The following is a 20785-nucleotide window of genomic DNA, read 5'->3' as shown; positions in this document are numbered from 1 at the left end:
CAACCCAGCCCAACTTGCAGTCACAAGCTTGACTTAAAAGTAAAGTGCAGCCGATATCGTGTTTGGGTTTTAGAGCCAAGCCATGACGGTGATGATGATGCGTCCCGCCATCCCGCAGGCTCCCACAGCATGCCAGCTCTGTCCAGGTGCTCCACTCTATGCACATACAAAAGAACTCAAGATTTTACCCAAAAAAAACAAAAGGCTCAAGATACAGTCCACGCATACTTTGTGTGATATTAATTAATTAGCCCCACAATGGTGAACCAATCCTCTGTATCCCCGTTTTGCCCCGGCTAGCTGGCTCCTCCCGTCCTTCCAACCGTTTCGTTATTCTTCTCCCATCCCATGACTCCGGATCACATTATAATAATCTCCTTCCTGTGAAACGACAGCTCCGACTCTCACCCGCGCCGATATTTTCTCCGATCATCGCCCACCTCCCTCCCCTCTCCTCTTTGCCCCTCTCTCTTCATCGAAGAATCCGAAGAAGAGTGGGAGTTTTAGGGCTTCTAATTCGGTGGTGTTCTCGAGTTGCTTTCGTGCTAGGGTATTTGCTTCTAAGGAGAGAGAGAGAGAGAGAGAGAATTAGGTAAGGAGGGGAGGAGGAGGGAAGGATGCGTCCCAGCTTTGGCCAGAGTTGTCTCGCCGTCCTCCTCAAGTTCTTCAACTTCTTGCAGACCTTCGTCGGGATCTCGATATTGATCTATTCGGTATGGGTACTGAATCGCTGGAACCGGCGAGGGCTCGATCTCGATCTCGAAGGCCTCCCGGCTCCTTGGTAAAGCTCTTCTGTCTTTTAGGTTTTTATTGATCGGATTTGTTATCTATCATGTTTAATTGAATCGAGGGATTGATTGCTCTCGAGGAAAAAGAAAAAAAAAGAAAAAAGAAGAAGAAGAGGGCTTTTGATGAATGAGGATGGGTTCTTGCAGCTAATTTCTTATTTCTTATAAGGTTGTTTTCTCTTCATTTTCTATGACATTGTTGTTTTGATTAATCATTCCATGCTTCTTGACTAAGGGATTGATGTGTGGAAATTGGGTTCTTGCGGTCGATTTATGAGTTTTGGTATCTCTATCTTTCGTAATGTTGTTTTGGAATAATTGTTGTTTCTTTGGTGGGCTTCTTGATTCTTGATTTTGGTGGTGGGGCAGGTTTATATGCGCTATAATGGGTGCAGGGGTTTTGCTGTGTCTGATTGCTTTCACAGGACATATCGCTGCTGAAGTTGTTAACGGCTGCTGCCTCTGTTTCGTATCCTACATTGTTGCATCTTTCAATCTTACTCTTAATTTTTACACAACCGGCTTGAATGTATATAGCTTGAAACATGCTATTGTTGTAGAACTCTGCTTGCTTGATCCTTTTTGTGTGCCTCAGTGGATCTGAAAGGTACTGCTCAAATTCAACTACAGGTCAAGAATATTTTTGAAGTTGATTAATGCAATGATTTTGACTGATTACGAGAGAGAGAGAGAGAGAGAGAGAGAGAGAGAGAGAGATTATTTTACTGAAATAGAATTTGAGCTTTTTGTTGCCTTTCCTTGCCTCTAACTTTTGTTACATGGTATCGCCAGCATACTTTTTTACTGTAATAGAATTTGAGCTTTTTGTTGCCTTTCCTTGCCTCTAACTTTTGTTAGATGGTATTGCCAGCATACTTTGTGACTCATGCTTTGACCCTTTCCTCTTAGTTGGTAGAATTGCTTGTCTTCTCATGCTCTTTTCATGTAAATTGTTTCTTGCAAATCATTTCTCTTAGTTTGAACCTTTATAGATGCTAGATGAACAATATTACATTTTTTACATTGAATTCTTATTGCCAGCATACTTTGTGACTCATGGTTTGACCCTTTCCTCTTAGTTGGTAGAATTGCTTGTCTTCTTGTGCTCTTTTCATGTAAATTGTTTCTTGCAAATCATTTCTCTTAGTTTGAGCCTTTATAGATGCTAGATGAACAATATTACATTTTTTACATTGAATTCTTAGTATTCTAATTTTCATGTCTTTCTTTGTTTAAAATATTTTACATAGATTTAAGTACATTTTGGTCTTTTTCTTTTTCCTTTATTATAAAATTAAGAGTGTAGTCACATAGTTGATATTTGAGGACCTATTGGAAAACTCACAAATTTTAGGAAAATACTGGTAAAATTTTGAGAAATTTTATGAGTTCTTGAAGAAGAAAGAATAAATATGATAAGCATTTCAATAAAATGGAAGAACTTAAATTGGCACAAAAAACTTCTAAAACAACCTATTGATGGCCACACCACACACACACACACACACATATATATACATATACATACATACACACACACACACACACATATATATAATATATACACATATATATACATATATATAATATATATAATACATATGCATATATATACATATATATATATATATATACATACATATATATATATATACACATATATACACACACACATATATATATACATATATATACACATATATACGTATATATACATATATATACATATATATACACACACACTCACATATATATACATACATATATATATACACACATATATATACATATACATATATATATACATACATATATATATAGAGAGAGACAGACTTGGGTAAGATCGACCGTATTTGGACTTAAATCCGGTCAGATTAAGACTGGATAATGGGATCCTATATTGATGATCTAAGCCGTTGGATGCGATCTACTACATCAAAACAGTTTGCACACCAAAAATCATATGATTTGAAAGCTCCTAGTCTATGCATCGAGTAGATAAAAATTGGACAACTTAAATAAAATTAAATTAGATGTATTTTTTGATGACTTGATACATAGGCTAGGAGCCTTCAAAAAATACATCTAATTTAATTTTATTTAAGTTGTCCCTTTTTTGACTACTTGATGCATAGGCTAGGGACCTTTAAATTATATGATTTTTAGTGTGCAAGTCATTTTGAGGTAGTAGATCACATCCAACAGCGTGGATCATCAATATAGAATTTTCATTGTAGAGTTTTGATCTGACTAAATCTAAATCTAAATCCAAATCCAATCGACCTTATTTTAGTTTTATATAGAGAGAGAGAGAGACTAGGCTCAGGTCGATCGAATTTGGAGCCAAATCTGGTCAAGTTCCCTATCATCCGATCCATCCAATTTTCATGGATCTCTATGTAGAAAAACAAAAAGTTAACGGCCATTTTTCACCCATTTGGGTTTGAAAAAAATAAAAAACAACAATAATGGAGGATAATCACAGACTTCTAATGGAAAAAATACAAATTCCTTTAGCATAAACACAAATCTTTGTAAAATAAATACAAAGGAGTCCAAAACAAATAAAAACATAAACACTCTAGAATAAATACAAACTCTGCGAGATAAAAGGAAATGCTCTAGAATAAACATAAACTCAACCTCCAACCCTTGGTATACATGGACTTCCATGCCATCCGCATTAATGGCATGTGGGCTTCCATCCAATCTGCATTGATGGCATTCTTTTTTAATTTTTTTCAAATCCAAATGGATGGAAAAGTGGCTAGTAGCTTTTTTGTTTATTGCATAGAGATCCGTGTGGATCACACAGTAAGAAATCTAACCAGATTTGAAGCTAAATCCGATCGACTTGAGCCTAATCTCTCTCTCTCTCTCTCTCTCTCTATATATATATATATATATATATGCACGTGCGCACGTTAGGAGAAAACTTAGGGCCTATTTGGATGATTAGGCCCAAAATCTCATAGGAGTCGTGGGTTTGGGCTCAATAGGTCTTTTTTTCTCCCTATGAGATTTGGCCTGGCCCATTGCAATTATTCTCTAGGTATTTGTAAAGACAGGTTTAGCCCAGCCTCATTTAGGTGGTTGTATTGGCCCAAATTCATAATTCCTATGGAATTTTGGGCCCAGTCATCCAAATAGGCCCTTAGGTATGCTCGAATACTTCCTATTGTCATTCATTGAGTGATCTTTGAAAATGATTTAGAGTTTGTATTTTGGATGTTCAGATAATTAAGATCCCATTGATGGAAATTCCATGTTTGAAAGCAATCCACAGTAATTTGTCCGTTGGACTTAATTATATTAGTTTTGGAAATATATGGGGAAATAGGTGTCCAGAGTTTTTTTTTCTCCCGAATGCTGATGGGAATCTTGATTATGATTGCTGCTATGTGCAACAGTAAAAGTAAGGTATCTTTTTATGTGGTAAAAGTGAGAAGCTTGAGGCCTAGCTTACCCCTATTTTTTTGCATCTCTAATGAAAAATTGCATGCATTTCTTCTTGAGGTGTACCACAGGTGCAGGGGAACAAAACTCTCCATGCTTGTGGCTTGCATAGTCCTGTACGTACTTGATCTTCCCCCCCTTCCTTTTTCTGTTTTAGGAAATCAATATTTTTACTAGGTCTAGGGATTTCTCAGGGAGTCTGAAATCTTTCAGCTTGGAACAGGTAAAGTTAAGTATTATGGACACTCGGTACGCTGTGTCATACCATACTAACCGCATACCAACACTATAATAGGATGGTATCAATATAGGATCTGGTACTAAGATGGTGAATCTTGATAGCATGACTTCTGAGAAAACAGGAACTCGGCAGAAACTTATCCTAGTTTATTATAAGAGAGCTGATAGAGATGCCAAATTTTCTCGCAATGCAAGAAGTTGCAATATAGAGGTTGTAATACTAAGTTTTGAGGACAAGAACGAAATCTGCAAGAAGGGTATGAACATCATATGAGGAAGCAATTTAAGTAGTGATCTAGCTTGGTTAACTTCACATTGGAACATTTATGGTATCAAGTTAATGCATTGGAAAGAAGTCCGGCTTAGGAGCCAAAGAGGCAATATATGCAAGATAAGATGGAACTTGACACTAATCATTTTACCTATCATGTTCTTTGAATGATTCTCATATACTTCAAAGGAGATGTGATAAGGATTCTCATAACAGGTTAGCCTACTGTATGGAGCATACACCATTCATGATAGTCCTGGGGTAAATTTTAATGGAAATGTGTCCCTTGCTTCATCGATCCAATTTGCTTTTGTTAATGGTTACTTGATTGCAAACAATTTTTTTAGTTGTGTTGTTGCGAATGACCAAATGGGTGAAATCACATGATGATCATCAGATTTTCACTGTTATTCTTGTAAATAATGGATAATATAGCAATGAACTAATGTGCTTGAAGGAGTAAAGGTGAGTGGTCAGTTGAATGTTCTGGCTGTGAAATATTTTTAATCTAATGATATCCTACTATGTTATAATACAATTCTTTATGAGCGAAGATAGGATATATTAGTCCTTCATGTTGCTTTGGATTTTTGTGAAGAGCAATAGGCTTTGGTCATTGTAAAGTTACAGTATTGCTACATGGGTGGATGTTTATAGGCCTCAAATGGCTGTGGGCTTAATGGGATGTATAATCTCTTGGAGATCGAACTAGCCTAAAGAATAAAAAGGACCGGCAACTTTCAGGCTAGAAGCCTAAGATTGTCATGTGAAGTGGAGTTCTATTTTAGTAGAATTTCTGTTTGCATGTTAAATTGTAGGCTCGGACTTCTGTTTTAGTTAATTATGGGTGGAAAAAATGGTCGCTTAGAAACAAGACTAGAGAAATTGGATTTGGGGTTTCTGTCTGATCAAGGTAAAGCTAGGAAAGATCCTTGGATTATAGGCTGCTGGAAGATATTTTAGGGACCAAGGTATTGAAGTGATGGCTTGTAGGAGAAAATAGTGACTAGAAGGAACTGTAGGAAAACCAGGATGCTTAAGCAGTTGTTATTCTTTCATCTGAGCAGAGAGGCATTGTTAGAAGCAAATAAAGAAGGGAAATTTTTTCGCATAGGTTCAACATTGGAAGAGAGATACAACAAGGTTTTACTGAGCCATGGGATAACTCGACATAGGGTACTAATTATTGAACCTGTTGCTTTGGTGTTTGATCATAACGAAGCAGTGGCAACATGGATTTTGAAAGTCAGAGGGTTGCCGATTGTACCGAGCTGTGCTGGTTGCAGATCAGGACGGTTTTGGCATTCAAAATGAGAAACCAGCGAAGGAGAAGGAGAGGGAGAAAGAAAAAGAGGAAAAGAGAGAGTGGGGGGAGGGAAGGAGAGGGAGAGGGAGAGAAGGCCACCGAAGGGCAGCCGAGGCCTCCGAAGGGTCAAGGGAGGGGCTCTGCCCTCCTCTTAAGTGAAGTTGGCAACAGGTTGCCGGCTTCATCGAGAATTGGCAAAATAAAAAAGGAAACATAGATTGAAGTCCTTGTTTTGATTAGGAGGGGCGGACCTCTTAAGTGAAGTTGGCAACGGGTTGCCGGCTTCACCGAGAATCGGCAAAATAAAAAAGGAAACATAGATCGAAGTCCTTGTTTTGATTAGGAGGAGGGGCTTCGTCCCTCCTCCAGTGCTTCGAGGGTCTCGACAGTCCTTCGGTAGCCTCAGCAGCCCTGGCAGCTCTCTTTCCTCACCCTCTTTGCTATGTCGGTTCGGCCCAACATGGAATGGCGCTAGGGCATACTGAACTATGATGCCGGCCGATCGATAGAGCCCTGGTACCGGCACAATGAACCTTGCTTGTTGCACTGGATCAGGTTTTTTTATGTCTAGTTGAGAATTCTATAAACGGGGTGCAACATGTTCCCCAATATAACATGTTATGCTATGATAGTTGGGGCAAATCTTGCTGGGTTTAAAGGTTGGCTTGTATGCTTGCAATAAACAACCAGAAAGTTGCACACTTCCTTTCATTTTGGTTTGCGAAGTCACTGTCAGCATTTCTTGTTGCTTTTAGATATTTCAGCCATGGTTTTCTTGTTGAAAAAGTATCCTTATGAAATTGCCTTCTTTGGATGTAATGTTCCTAGGTTAGTGTTTATTGAAAGTCAGTATTGCGTGGAACTCAATGTCATCTTAGTTTACCTTGACTTGGATCAACCACAGTTTGCAGTATTGACTATCATACTTATTTTATTAGAAGCAACTTTAGTGAGTATTCTCGTGTTCGACAAACATTGGGAAGAGGTAAATATGTGATTTATAAGATTTGACAATAACAAGTTTTAATTTGATAAAGTATTTTAGTCTCCATGCATTGCTATTTGAAATCTGCTGCCTCATCATGGCTTCACAGAATCTTCCATATGACTCTACTGAAGAACTGAAAAGGTTTTGTGCATTTATAAAAGAGAATATGGATATATGCAAGTGGGTTGCTGTAACTGTGATTGTTATTCAGGTATGCAGCTTTTTCGTATCCTTCAATTTTTTGAAACTGTCGGTACATATTGTCTTATTCGATGCACATTTGGCATTAACCTACTTGATGGACAATTGGTATTAAGTGCCAACTCGTATGACTGAGGTGCAATGCATGAAACCAAGGTTTGCAATACTGGTTTTAGTACCCATATGGGTACCACGTTGGTATAGTGTCCATATGAGTTGGTTCAGCACACCAGTGCTTGATACACCCCTTGTATCGAGCATTAGTTCAATACTGGTATGGTATAATGCCTGGTATGGTGTGGTATGCTGCGGCATGGTGGATGTTACATGAAAGTTTTTATGACAAACTTGTTAGGTAATTTTTCATGTTCACAATTTTATGGAGGTTGTCATTATCATCTATCAAAACTTTGGCAAGCTCATCAAAGAGGGCAAATGCCAAGAACAAGCATCGATTAGATTCCACAATTTTTGCTTTGATTTCAGTTTAGTACTTATGGTCTTAATATAGGGATTGGAGGAGTAATCTAGTTTTAACTTTTCAGTAGTACATAAACCAATGCACCTGCAAATGCATGCCCGTAATACACATGCAGGCGCACTTGCATGTGCACATTCAGGCAAACACGGGTAGGCAATATGCAGAAGAAGAGTGTGCAGAAACACACAAGCATGCAGAAATGTGTACATGCATGCACAAGAGAATAAGTTTTCAAATCTTATTTATAATTTAATTAACATGCATTTGTTTGCACCATGTGAGCTGGCCCCCACTTTTTCATATGGGTGACAATAGCATCAGCACACAGCATGGTGTACATGCATGCACAAGAAAAAAGTTTTCAAATCATATTTGTAATTTAATTAACATGCATTTGTTTGCACCATATGAGCTAGCCCCACTTTTTCATAGAGGTGACCATAGGATCAGGTTGAGTCAGATACAAGTCCGGTTGGATGCAGATCGGATCAAAAATTCGTTAACCTGAACATGATCTATTTATTAAACAGGTCAAAAATTCATATTTGAATATGATCTGTTTATTAAACAGCTAATATTATCCCAACTCACATAACCTATTTATGAAACAGGTTAAGTTAGGTAAATGGGTTAAACAGGTTAAAGTGTATGGATTAAATAAATTTAAACAGGTTAAATAAGTTAAGCGAGTTGGGTTAAACAGGATAGAAATAGGTCAAGCAGGTTTTAATAGGTCTTAAATAGGTTGGATATGTTGAGTCATAATGCGACTCAATTATTAAATGGGTCAAAAATGGGTTGAAGGGGTCAAAAGTCTAAACTTGAACCTGATCCATTTAATAAACAAGTCTAGAAGGGTTGACCTGTTTATGAGCCAAACCTATTTATGCCAAACCTGAACTTGCTTCAGCAAGTCGATTGCGGGTCCGGTTGATGGATTAAGTCATAAATTGCCACCCCTACTTTTTCATGCTCTTAATTGTTTATGTTGACGTATTAGTGCTTAAGGACTTGCTGCAGACAGGGTGCATTTGAGTGAAGACATCAAAAAGCATTGTCTGCAAGTTTTGCATTTTATTACATGTCCTTTTCCATTCTTTGTGCAGGCACTCTCCCTTCTTTTGGCAATGATTTTGCGTGCCATGGTTCCAGCTAGAAGAGTAGACTATGATAGTGATGAAGATTTCGTAGTTATAAGGAGGCCACTTCTAGACCCACAAGGTGGCTCTAGTTATGCTTCAACTTCTGTTGGCGGCAAAGGTTTTCACTCAGACTTCTGGAGTTCACAAATGAGACAAAAGGTACTTTACTGTTTTAGATTAAACATTTTTCCTTATTCATCTGGCACTTTCCTAATTATATTGTAGACTCCATCATCTGAAATTTGAGTTTTGGGAAGTTGAATGGCCTGTGAACAGTGAAGAGCAACAAATTGAGGATGTTGAGGTGGATTTATGGAACAGTGAAGAGTAAATCAGTAGATTAGAGAAGCACTGGGAGTAGCACCAGTAGAGCACAAGTGAAGGAAGACCACTATAATGGTTGGCACATTTGCAGCACTGCCAGATACAGCCGTAGTGAGGAGTGTTCTGAGATGAACGCAAAAATCAAAAAATGACCTGCATATCATAGTGAGAAATAATTTAAAGGCAGTTCCTAGTTCATAACAGTCCAATTAGCCACTCGACGTTGATGGGATAAGATTCCTTATGTTTTATAAATTTTGAATGAGTTGCTCTTGCTTTTTATCTTCCTAATTTTCATTGTTCTATATGTCACGTTTGTTCAAGTCTCTGAATTTTTTTCTGATCAGTGGAGCTAGATTCCCTCCCCCGGCCTCAAAAACAGATGAAAAAAAAAACCCACCAAAAATCATCTTATAAATTCAAATTGAGCAGCACTAGCAATTGAAAATATTAGAATAAAATCGGACTGGACATTTCATTTTAGAAGTTGGTAGAAATTTGGAGAATGGATCTGCCACCAAAAGATCAGACATATGGATCATAAACATGGTTTCATATAATCCTTGCTGGTTTCAAATACTCCATTGAGATATCATGATGCTTAGATAAATGCAGAACAAATAGTTTGTCGGCTCATGCTGTTGTCTACCAGGCAGTTTTGAGTCCATGCCTTTATGATAAATAAGATGACAAATAGCTTCTCATTGATTTACGTGGATAAGACTGCCTATTGCATAAGCAACGTGACAGGTGTATTTTGATCCTATTTACAACTTTCATTGTTTCTGTTTGATTTGGTATGGCTATTAAGTCGCCAGTCATTAGTTCTTAAGGTATACATAAATCTCAAAATTGCTACTGGCACATGTTCTAAGGCTTCACATTCAACAGTACTTTGTATGTGTTCTTTTCTTTCTTCTTAAAATTTCTAATGTTTGTTGATCAGGAAGTTTAAGACTCAATTGGAGATGTTATATTATTGTTGTTCTTGGTGGAAAATGCACTTTAAGCCTCAAACAGGATTGAGGTATGCGTATTTTATGGTCAGAGCCCTTTTCGAACCTCAGAAGGGTGTGACTAGATGCTCCTTATCAAAATGAAGGATCATCCACCTTAACCAAGTGATTTGTTACTTAACCCAACTACATTTCACGTAATGACATAAGTATAAGCTTCTATTCTTCTGAAAAAAGGGGAAAACCTTTGAGTGCCATGTTGTTTAGTCCAATTAGGATTATGCTATTCATGGCTACAGTTCCAATGGTTTGATGCAAAATGAAAGTGCAAACAGTTTGTCAAGCGCCCAATGGTCCTTGTTCTCGTCATAATATTCTTTGATGGTGATGCCACATGGATGTGGTTGCAACATTCATTCTTTTCTACACAACAAATATATGAAGATGTGTTTCTTTATTTATTTCATCTGATGTACTCCTCTTTCCTCCATTTCTTTTTTTTTTTCTTTTCTTTTCTTTCTTTTTTTTTTTTTGCAGTATGGATTGAACCAGAGTGAGTTCTCATACAATGGCGTGGATCAAAAAGCACCGTCTGCAAATGGCAACAGTGACAACAGAAAGCAGTGCTCCATCTTGTGAGCATCGGACACAAACCCACTACTGTTTGCAAGCATCTTTTGTCATTAGAACGGTTTGAACCCTTGTAGTATAATCGTTCTCTATATAGCTGGGGTGCTGGGGACGGCACCTTCCACGGGGCTGTAAATATCATGCTGTTAATATCTTGTCATATTGTTTAATAGGCATATATTAATCTCTGGGTGCACATGTGGGACCCTATGTTCGGTTGGTATCACATTTTATGATTTCAAACGACGATTGGACCATTGAGGATTCTGTTGTTGATTGGGTATTTGGGGACCGGGGTCATGGCTCCTCTGACACTTCAGATTCCTCTCTTTCTGCATTAGATTGTAGGCCTCCCTCTAGAATAACTTCTGTGGAAGTGAAATGTAGTTGGCTGTCTCCGGGAGCATTGATGTTGTAATTGTTTCAGGCACCCCTTAGAAAATCTCCCGTCTCCTAAAGGATACCACTTGAATGGACAAGGAGGTTTTCTTGCAGGTAGCGGCATGTGGATAGATCATATCTAAGTTTAGATGATATCAACCAGCATGTGGATTTTCTGGCGTGATAGTAGGTCTGTGGCATCGTCTTGCATGATTGGTGTTTGCCAGGCCCTCCATTTTCCGTCACAGAAAAAAAGAAGATACAAAGAAAACATTTTTTTTTTTGCTGGCAGCAGTTGATGCAGACAAATAGTTAAAAGGAAGCAAAACCGCGAAGGCATGTTATAGTATTGTCAGAATAGTAAGCAGAGTCTCACACAGGCTTGTTATCATTCGATAATCAAGTAATCACGATACATTACAATTTTAGTCATATCTCCTTGGGAGCCAAGGTTCTTTTCTTATAAATTCATCTTTGGCTTGTTTTGTGCGTGGTTCCACGGCGCAGGTGTATTGTCAGTTATTTTAAAAGTTAGATTGGAAGGTGGTAGGTATGTTTGGGAGTTTGAGAATAGGAATCTGATAGATTCTGATTGAAGCTCAAGTTTTACTTTGATGGATAACTTTAGAGTAGTAATTTTGATGCGAATTGGTTGGTGATATTGAAATATGATGATTTAAAAGAACTATGCAGGTCCGTGATAATTTATTGACTACTCCGGATACTATGTTCAGCTGATGTATTCTAGCGTCAACTCCCACGTCGAGTCAATCCTAGCTGAAATGCTGAATGCATGGCAATGATACTAGAATTATGATGAAATTGTAATTATTCTAATTTGGTATTGTTAGCATAATTCTGGCTAGGGCTGAGCAAATAATTGAAATCTGAAGAGATTTATCTAATACGATCCAATAAACATCGATTTCGGTCAATTAAAAAATATAAATCGAATGTAATTGAATTGAAATTTGTAAAAATTAGTTATGTACGATAGAATTCGGTTTTTATATTTTTAAACCATATGAAATCGAATCAAATCGATATAGTATTTTACAAACTCACTTTCATTTTGGGATGGTGTCATTTAGATTTCAATACTTCATTCTAACAAACACTGTATCATTTATTTGAATTCATAGAAATATTAATGTTGTATTGTTGATGAAAGCATATTCATCTGAGATAATTCTAAAGTGAAAGCTTTCAGATGTAGTTACTTTCAGATGCGTAAATCTTCTATTTTTTTATTTTATTTTTTATATATTTAAAAATAAATTTATAATTTATAATTTATAAAATTTAGATTTTTTATATTAAATTGATAAAAAAAATAAATAAATTTATGTGCGTCAATATTGGACTTAAAATCAATATTGATCAATATTAGATCAATATTGAAGCTCAAACTGATACAATCCATCTAAATCTGTTATAAACTATTCATTTTGATTTCAAATGGTATATATAATAAATGATCGGCAGTGGATTGAATTTTTTTCAATTTGATTCAGTTCGATCAGATAAAATTTTTCTTTTAATTCGACTAAATCCGACCCATGTTTAGTTCTAAATTTTAACCATCAGATTTTTGTTGCAATGAAAACATTTTCAGGAATAGGATTGAGATCTATAGCATGCAAACCATGGCGTAGGTGGTGGCCCACGATAATTAATATCAAATCATTTAGACCCATTAAACATGCTCCGAACCATGTGTAAAGTGATTTTTATTCGGAAGTGTCGTCATGTCATATGACCTATGAAAAGGTTTGCAGGTAAATGAGCAAGAATTTAAAGCAGCTGGCTGTCAACCCGACGACAACCTAGCATAAGATGATCAACTGCCTATATAGCTTAGCTCAGGCCAGCTGAATGCATGGTGCAGAACAGTAAATATTCTGCCAATCAGAAATAGTAAAAACAATGTACTGTCAATCAAAAACTCAGAGGAATGTTGGTCAGAAAGAATTGAGATTTGGAATCAAAATCGAAATAGATGATTCTTGTTCCAACCATTTGGTTGAAAAAAAATTAATTTTAATTCTGAGACGGAACAAGAACGGTCTAATTTATTTAAAACTTACTCCCTACTTTTTTTCATGAATTTAAATTTTTATTCTAATCCCACAAGAACCAAATATTTAGGGAGATTGGGCCATTTTGATTCCAATCTATTCCAAATCTGATTCTGGTTACAAGTGAAACAGTCCTTAAACTTCTGCTGTAAGTACAGACAGATTTCCCAGGCCTATAGAGTCAGATGGCTAAACAAGCTTTGCAAGTTAGAACGTCCCAAGTGGTGCCCATCCGGCATAGAAACTTGAATGATTCTGTCTACTTGCTTATTCCTGAGAAGAGATGAGAAGAGACGAGCACATAAAACCAAGGGAACCTCACTGAGACAGCTTTACATTGCTGCTATGTGTCAGCTTCCGCAAGATATAACAAAACCAATTTGACGAATCTATAATGCATCTTCGGACACATCTACAACTTTATTTTTTCCCATCCATTCGATGCATCTGAAAAATGCTAAAACAGTAACTGGCAACGCAGCATCGTATTTCACGTGCCAAGGAATCTTCATCTCGGAGACAAATCTGCATGCAGAAATAGTATTCTAGTAAGGGAACCATATTATCACAATGGCATGCGCCATTCTAATACGAGCATGCCGCCAAACATAGAGGCTTCGTGAATACAACCTATTTCCTCGGTTCCTCAAATAACTCAACCTGTCAATCTTGTGACAAATCTACTGTTGATACCCTCAGAAATGCCATCGGTTTAAAGGGAAAAGAAAGGATACTACATGCACCTTCTCTTTTATTATTTCAATGGAAAAAAAAAAAACAATACAAAAAAAATCCTCATCATCAGTGATAAGCGCCACAGGAAAAAAAAAAAAATGGAGAAGGACGTTATCCTTATATATATATATATATATATGAAAAAAAATCATGCGCAGGATACCGACACGTCAACATAACTGTAACTCGGCAGACAACACATTTTCTGCTTCGGTTCTTGCGCATCTACTTTTTTGTATCACCTTCTAAACTCTCATCAATGAATAGAACTATAGAAGGCTAGGAAACTGGGTAAATCTATCTTGGGCATCTACATCACAAGCAAAATAATATAGCAGGAATTGGTGAATCCAAGAAAAAGAAATCTAAGTAGAGATCGTCCGCAGTATCTGTATGTTGGGGACTCTTGGAAAGAAATTAAGATCCTAACATAAAACTACCCTTCATTTATGAGTAAAAATCAAATAGCAAATAATACGCATACATTACAACTTGGGCCTTATATAGATACATTATGGATTAGCCGGCCACTACCATTAGCACAGGAATACCAGCAAAAAAAGAGAAGGCCATTAGGGGAAAAAAAGAGAGAGAGGGAGAGAGAGAGAGAGAGAGAAAAGTGCCACACTGCAATCACCCACAAGTAAAATCTGACAATTCCTCCTCAACCAACTCCAACACCAGACCACCAATATCCTTGCTGAACTCATACATTTCCAGCCACATCAATTCTGCCCATTCTCTTCCTGCTATTTCTCTCTTAGCCACTCCATCTACCATAAGACTGATGCTACTGGGCTCACCTGGCATAGACTCCTCTTCACCAGAGTACCAAGTTCTCACAAGTTCACACACTTTCTGAGTAACCAAAGCACCACCTGGACCATCCTCCCAAGCCCCCTGACAAGATCCAGCCCATGGTTATGAAGCCAATAAGGCAGTTTGACCAATATTTAGCAACGCTGCATTGACACAATCAAATAGGAGCCTCTGGTTTAATTGCCTCTCCCTGCAGTTAGCTGCTGCTGCTTTCCTATCCAAATATTCGTCCAGTAGCATTGCATTCAAAGGGCTGTCAAGTGAATGCCATCTGGTGAATATCATGTCATCACGAAAACCAGCAGATGACAGTCAATTCTGCACAAGCATAAATCGTTCTTGTTCTTCTCCTACCCTGGGCAGAAGTCTGGAAAGTTTTAGGGGACCATTCAAAATTGTTCCCATATTGGAGCTGTTGCATGATAAGAAACGAGCAATTGACTCAATCGGTGGAGACCTAGAGACAGCTTCTGAAGGAAGCAGGCATAGATACTAGTTAGTGTATGGGACTTGAAGATCTGCAGTGGTAGTTATGACTATACTTATGTAGATGTCCAGCAGTGTGGCTTTCAGATGCTTGGGACACATTATTGTAGACATCATCGACAACTGTTGCTCGTAGAACTGAAACAGGGCTGGGGTGGTCCTGGCTCTCCCTGGAGTTTCTGCGTGTCATTGGCTTTTCAACAGAATGAGCTCCCTGATAATGTAAACACCAATTCTAAGTAGGAAACTGGAGAAATAAAAGAAAAATAGTGATAACTAAGAACAATTATGTGGTAGTTCAACAGGCATTAGAAATTTAATGTGCAGCATCAACAGCCTCCCTCTCAACTGTTTATAAGATAAGGGGAAAAGAACAGCACTGATATGCTGAAATCAAAAAAGAAGAAGAAGAAGAAGAAGAAATCAGAACAAAATATGGATGAGTCGGGAAATTACCACCAACCAGCTTTCACTCGTTTATCTTTTTTTCTAGTATGATTGATTCACAGAAGGGTGAACTCCTACCAGACAAGATAATAAGTAAAAAATCAGGGGGAAGATCCAATACCTTAGGATAGAAAATGCCTTGATTTGGTACATCACTAACTGTAGTCAGAGAGAAAGCTCCGCCAGAATTTTTATTTGAACTGAACAATACAATTTGCTTAGGTCGGTTGTCATTAACAGAAAGCAATAAATCATTTCTTTTACTATCAACCTCAGCACTACCAGGTTGAAGCCTATAATCACAACCCACCAAAGGAGATGGAATAGATTTTTCTTACCTTGTTTCTTATTTCTAGAGAAGAATAAACTGGAAACTTTGCCTTTGAAAGATGACTTGCCACTCTTTGACTTAGCAGTGTCGTTATGAACAATGGGTTTGCTAATAAAAGCATCAGAAACACCCACATTCAACTCAGTGACTTCATAAGCTGAAGAAGATGGAACAGATCTTGACCTTGACAAATTCCCAGGGGTGAACTCCCCACCACATCCTTCCTTTACCCTGTCTATAGACAAACATGGTAATAGTACTTTAAGGTTCTGTTCTCCATCATATTGCCTGTTGCTTGAAACAGTAAGCCCCCAACTATTCTCCTCTTCTTCCTTCACCTCAGGAACGGCCAGCATCTCACCAAAGGTATATGAGCTTCTCTTTGTTTGTCTTTGTTCTTGACTATTTACTCTCATTGCCACCAATGCCAACCTCTCTGAAAGCCAGTTTTCTGGCTTCCCTGATCACTGATGTCTCAGGTGAAAAAGATTTTCTACTTACGGATGAGATTAAGGACTGCCAATCCCTAGAGTGTCGTGAAGTTGGGGTGGCCGTCTCGGAGTCACTCAGGTTACCACCCTCTTCATCCATGTAGCTACATTCAAACCTATTGAATGAGCTCTCATCTCCAACATATCCATTCGATAAGACTGAAGTCAACAAGGTTTTTTCATCCCTTCGTTACCAGTCAGGTTTTCTCGCATCTGACGAGTAATCTCCTTGGCTATTACTCTTGACCCTGCGACTCCATCAGCTCCCCAAAGCTTCACAAGAATCTCGATCTCCAAGCTGTTCTGCTGAAGATGCAGTGGATTTAGCTGTGTTCTTTACATCATGAAGCTTTCCTGGGTTAGGCTTCAAAACTACTATCCTGATTGGTTGAGATAAATTATGGGCTATTGCATCAGAGAAACTAGGGGTCCAATGGTGCTTATTGCCATCATATTTTCTTTCTTCAACAGCCGAGTACAGATGTTTTTCCACACTTTTGTCGCACTTTACCTCGCTCTTTTTTGATGGCTTCAATGCGGTTATGCGCTTTCTCTGCGAAGGTGGAGAGATGATCTGGAGTTTGTGCATATGCTTTGAGAACAGGGAATTTGGTTCTTCGAGAAATTTGAGGAATAAGTCTCTGTTTGAACTTAGAACTTCGAGTGCATCTTGATACTCCTTCGACTGAATGAGCTTTTCATCTGTTGCTAAACGCTTTGCTTCAATGAACTTCTGACGAACAAGAGTCATTCTATTTTCATGAGTTCTCATCCTATCTTCCTTTCTGTGGTCGCTGATCCTTAATATGGCTAACCTTTGATGGTTGCTACCTGACTTCATATACATCTTTGTATTCGTGCTTTTCATGGGGAATTTCGCGAAGCACTGGATTGTGAAAATACTCATCTTCCTGCTGCTGATGGCCCCGAAACACTCCTGCCAAACTGTGCGAATGGTGCTCTTGGAAGCTTTTTTTAACAGTGAAAACTGCTTGCTGCACTGGCAAGGTAATTATCAAGTCCCATAAGTCTAGCAACAACATTTGGTGGCTTCTGCTTCAACTCTGCTTCTTTCCACATCTCCTGTTGTATAAGCATCTTCATTGGTGTTCCACCCGAGTTCTTCTTAGAGGAACTTTTCCTTAGTTCACTGATTATCTGTACTGAAAACATAAATCAGATACATTATGTGGTTCTCTTTTTACAATTTTCAAAAACAAGAAAAGAGTGCTAACTTGTTTGTCCTCTATTGGAATTGAGATGGGATCCCTTGGCTTCTTCACCATATCAGACTGATTTCTATTGATTGGACAACCTACAAATCAGTTTATTCCATGTCAATAGCAGCTGGATTGTTACCGAGAACTTAAGCAGAAGCCAAATGCCAGTTCCACCGATAAACAAACAACAGAAAATATGATAGGGTGCAGCAAAGACATGGGCATAGAGGGAAAGAGATCAGCTAAAATTGATGCATAAAATGTGATAACATCAATGCAACTGGATTTGCAATCCCCAAGCCTTTTCTTGTAAGAGAAAATGGGGAAGAATCCACAATCAAAAAAGTACAAGAAAGAAACAGCACCTAATCCATAAAGGCTCCAACTACCAGCCCCCAGGAGGAATGCAGTTAACACAGGCTGAGTTAACATAGATAGCAGAAGAAGATCAAGTACTAGTTTCAAACCTATGTGGATTTTTTTTTTTAAAAGCAGCATTCTGAAGAAAAAAAAAAAACAAAGAGGGGGGGGGGGGGTGTTGTGGTGGTGTTGCTTAAGATTAGATATCTTGTTCAGACAAGATTCGGCATTGTAGATGACAAAATTTACCGCAAAGCAGAAAAGTTCTGAAAGCATAATCATCCGCCACTGGCCTAATCATTTCTGTGTGCTTCATGATGCCCTTTACCTCTCTTAGTAAATAAAATCAGCAAAACATGGGTGAAGAATTATGATTTCGATTATTCTATAATGCCTTATGGACAGCACAAAAATTTAAAACAAAACAATAAAAAAAAGACACACATATTATTGTTTTTAAAGACAGTAAATACCTTTTCTATGTGTTTTATCAGTGAGCAGCTTGGTTTCTGCCATGCTGGTACTCAAGTCACATATGTTGATCATCCTTCCAATGCATACCGGAAATAGCATCTGCAAATCCTGCCCCCCTTTGTTGTTCACCTCAGCAAGTTTGAATGAAGTGAAGATGAACCCACCAAAAAATAATATTTTTCGTTTGTCTTACGCCCTTATCAAACCATCAGAAGAGAGGAAATAATATCACCCACTAAGGTCACAGAGCATGGCATCCTTACAGATATGAAGAAGAGAGATATGGCCGAGGCACTGCCCTCATGTTACAAGAAGCAAACCGTAAACAGATGAATATAATATTGTCACCCTTAATAAAACCAGCTGGCATTTATTATAATGCAGAATAAGAATGCAGAGATCTTGCATTTATAGACAGAGATATCGTCATTAAAAAACATAAGAACAGAAGCGACTATCATTTAAGAATTCGATATTTAACTTCAAAAAGTTTATTGTAACTATTCCTATGGGAAAAAAGGGATTTTTAAGTAAAATTTCGTAAGCAAACAAGAAAAAATAGCAAAAAATAAAATGGGACATGGAACCATAGATTTTACTATTCGTTGCTGCAAAATAAGGAATCAGATGCACAAGTAGAGCAAATCTCCCAGAAAAAGAGGGAGGAAACAATGGGAAAAGTAAGAGAATATTAAAATAATGGATTCAAAAGTCGGAGATGCAAAAAAGGAATTAAAAGCTAACAAAGCAGATATAGAAAAACTGTAGGCTGATGAATAAAAACAAAGGATTTGAGCTAACAAAACGTACTCCAAAAGCTGCATTTCTCAAAAGATGGTAAAAATGGAAAAGAAGATCCCTGCAGCAATGTTATGGAAGAGCCCTAAATTCAAAGAAATCAATCAAAATAACAGACAGCACAGCAAAAAGTCGGGTCGAAGCCTAGAAAAGGGTCAACCTTTTCATGATATCAAGGGAAATCAGCCATTGCACGCCCAAAACCAAACAGCAAACACCGAAATCCACCTAAGATAAGCAAAAAATACTGAAAAAAAAAAAAAGCGCTTGTCCCACCAGAATGCATCAATCAATCAAAGAGAGAATTTGAGCATTAAAGGCACGAGAAGGTTCACCAGAACCCTGGACTTCATCAAAGAAAATAAAACCCAACCCAAAATCCACTTAAAAAAACAACTGCATGCCGCCAAAGCTCCCGCAATGAGATCGGCGGACACATTGGGCGGCAAATCAGCTAACCAGACACTTGAAATCCGGCGCCAGATAAGGAAAAGATCGAAAATAAGCAGCAAAAACTCGTGCCGGAGGTCCATTTCGCACCATTTCTCTCCCTGGAGAAAGCTCCCATCTCATTTGCTCTGCCACGGGCGATCGGGACCTGCATTAGCCGTACCACCATCAGAATCTATTTTCTCCGACGAGACGTCAAAGTTTTTTTTGGGAGAAAACTAATTATAATCTAATACGTAAATTAGACTAAGATCTATCTTTACGGAGCATGCAAAAATTTTATTATAATAAAAAATAATTATAAAAAAAGAACATATACTTTCAATTCTTATACACAAATCTCTCTCAACAAGAAGCTTTTATCTTTGATCCTTTATAAAAGTTCTCACAAAAAATTACGTACTCTCAATTCTTATACACAAATCTCTCTCAACAAGAAGTTCTCACCTTTGATCCTTTATAAAAGTTCTCACAAAAAGTTCCAAAGAGACTCAAACCAGCTGAACCAGGATCTTCTGAAACCCTAAAACCCTTGGATGCTTCCTTATAGTCTCAGCCACAATCTGAGACCTTGCCGCTGCTATACTATTCTCTCAAACCATCAAGGCCTTTTTATAGACTAAAAAACCACTTTAGCTCGGAATCCGGCTTTCAACAGGAGTCAACTACCTTTTTTGACCATTGGATCGTGACCGCAAGTCTTTCTAGCCTTCAAATCGTGCCCCATCACGCGTGAACCACTGCTGGGACCGTCCGATCATGCCCGTGTAAGCTGCCAGCCATTGGATCGCATAAAACAGCGCATGAACCACCCATGAATCGTACGAAACGAGTGGGAAACATGCATGGACCATGCGTGAACCGTGTGGTCGGTCCATGCACCATGCGTAGACCACATCACACGAGCCCACGCGTGCACAGGCCGCCCGCAT

The 20785-nt window shown here is 38.0% G+C and overlaps 1 protein-coding gene and 1 pseudogene across 1 annotated transcript; one reads left to right on the top strand and one right to left on the bottom strand.

Moving 5' to 3' along the window:
- Positions 1-276: 276 nt before the first annotated feature.
- LOC105055792 (tetraspanin-18) lies at positions 277-11050 on the top strand. The gene is made up of 6 exons (XM_010937780.4): positions 277-781; positions 1158-1257; positions 6966-7046; positions 7156-7260; positions 8838-9032; positions 10691-11050. The coding sequence occupies exons 1-6, from the start codon at positions 618-620 to the stop codon at positions 10790-10792; spliced, it is 747 nt and encodes a 248-aa protein (XP_010936082.1). The 5' UTR covers positions 277-617; the 3' UTR covers positions 10793-11050.
- A 3375-nt stretch (positions 11051-14425) lies between these two features.
- LOC105055791 (uncharacterized) lies at positions 14426-20012 on the bottom strand (annotated as a pseudogene).
- Between the last annotated feature and the right edge of the window lie 773 nt (positions 20013-20785).

This window comes from Elaeis guineensis, chromosome 12 (genome assembly GCF_000442705.2).
Source record: "Elaeis guineensis isolate ETL-2024a chromosome 12, EG11, whole genome shotgun sequence".
Taxonomy (NCBI): domain Eukaryota; kingdom Viridiplantae; phylum Streptophyta; class Magnoliopsida; order Arecales; family Arecaceae; genus Elaeis; species Elaeis guineensis.
The sequence above is the reverse complement of the archived record's forward strand: the minus strand, read 5'-3'. Positions and strand labels throughout refer to the sequence as shown.

Coding starts and splice junctions, on each gene's coding strand:
- LOC105055792 (XM_010937780.4), top strand. CDS start 618: ATGCGTCCCAGCTTTGGCCAGAGTTGTCTCGCCGTCCTCCTCAAGTTC. Junction 7,261..8,837: donor TAACTGTGATTGTTATTCAG/GTATGCAGCTTT, acceptor TTCTTTGTGCAG/GCACTCTCCCTTCTTTTGGC. Junction 9,033..10,690: donor GTTCACAAATGAGACAAAAG/GTACTTTACTGT, acceptor TTTTTTTTGCAG/TATGGATTGAACCAGAGTGA.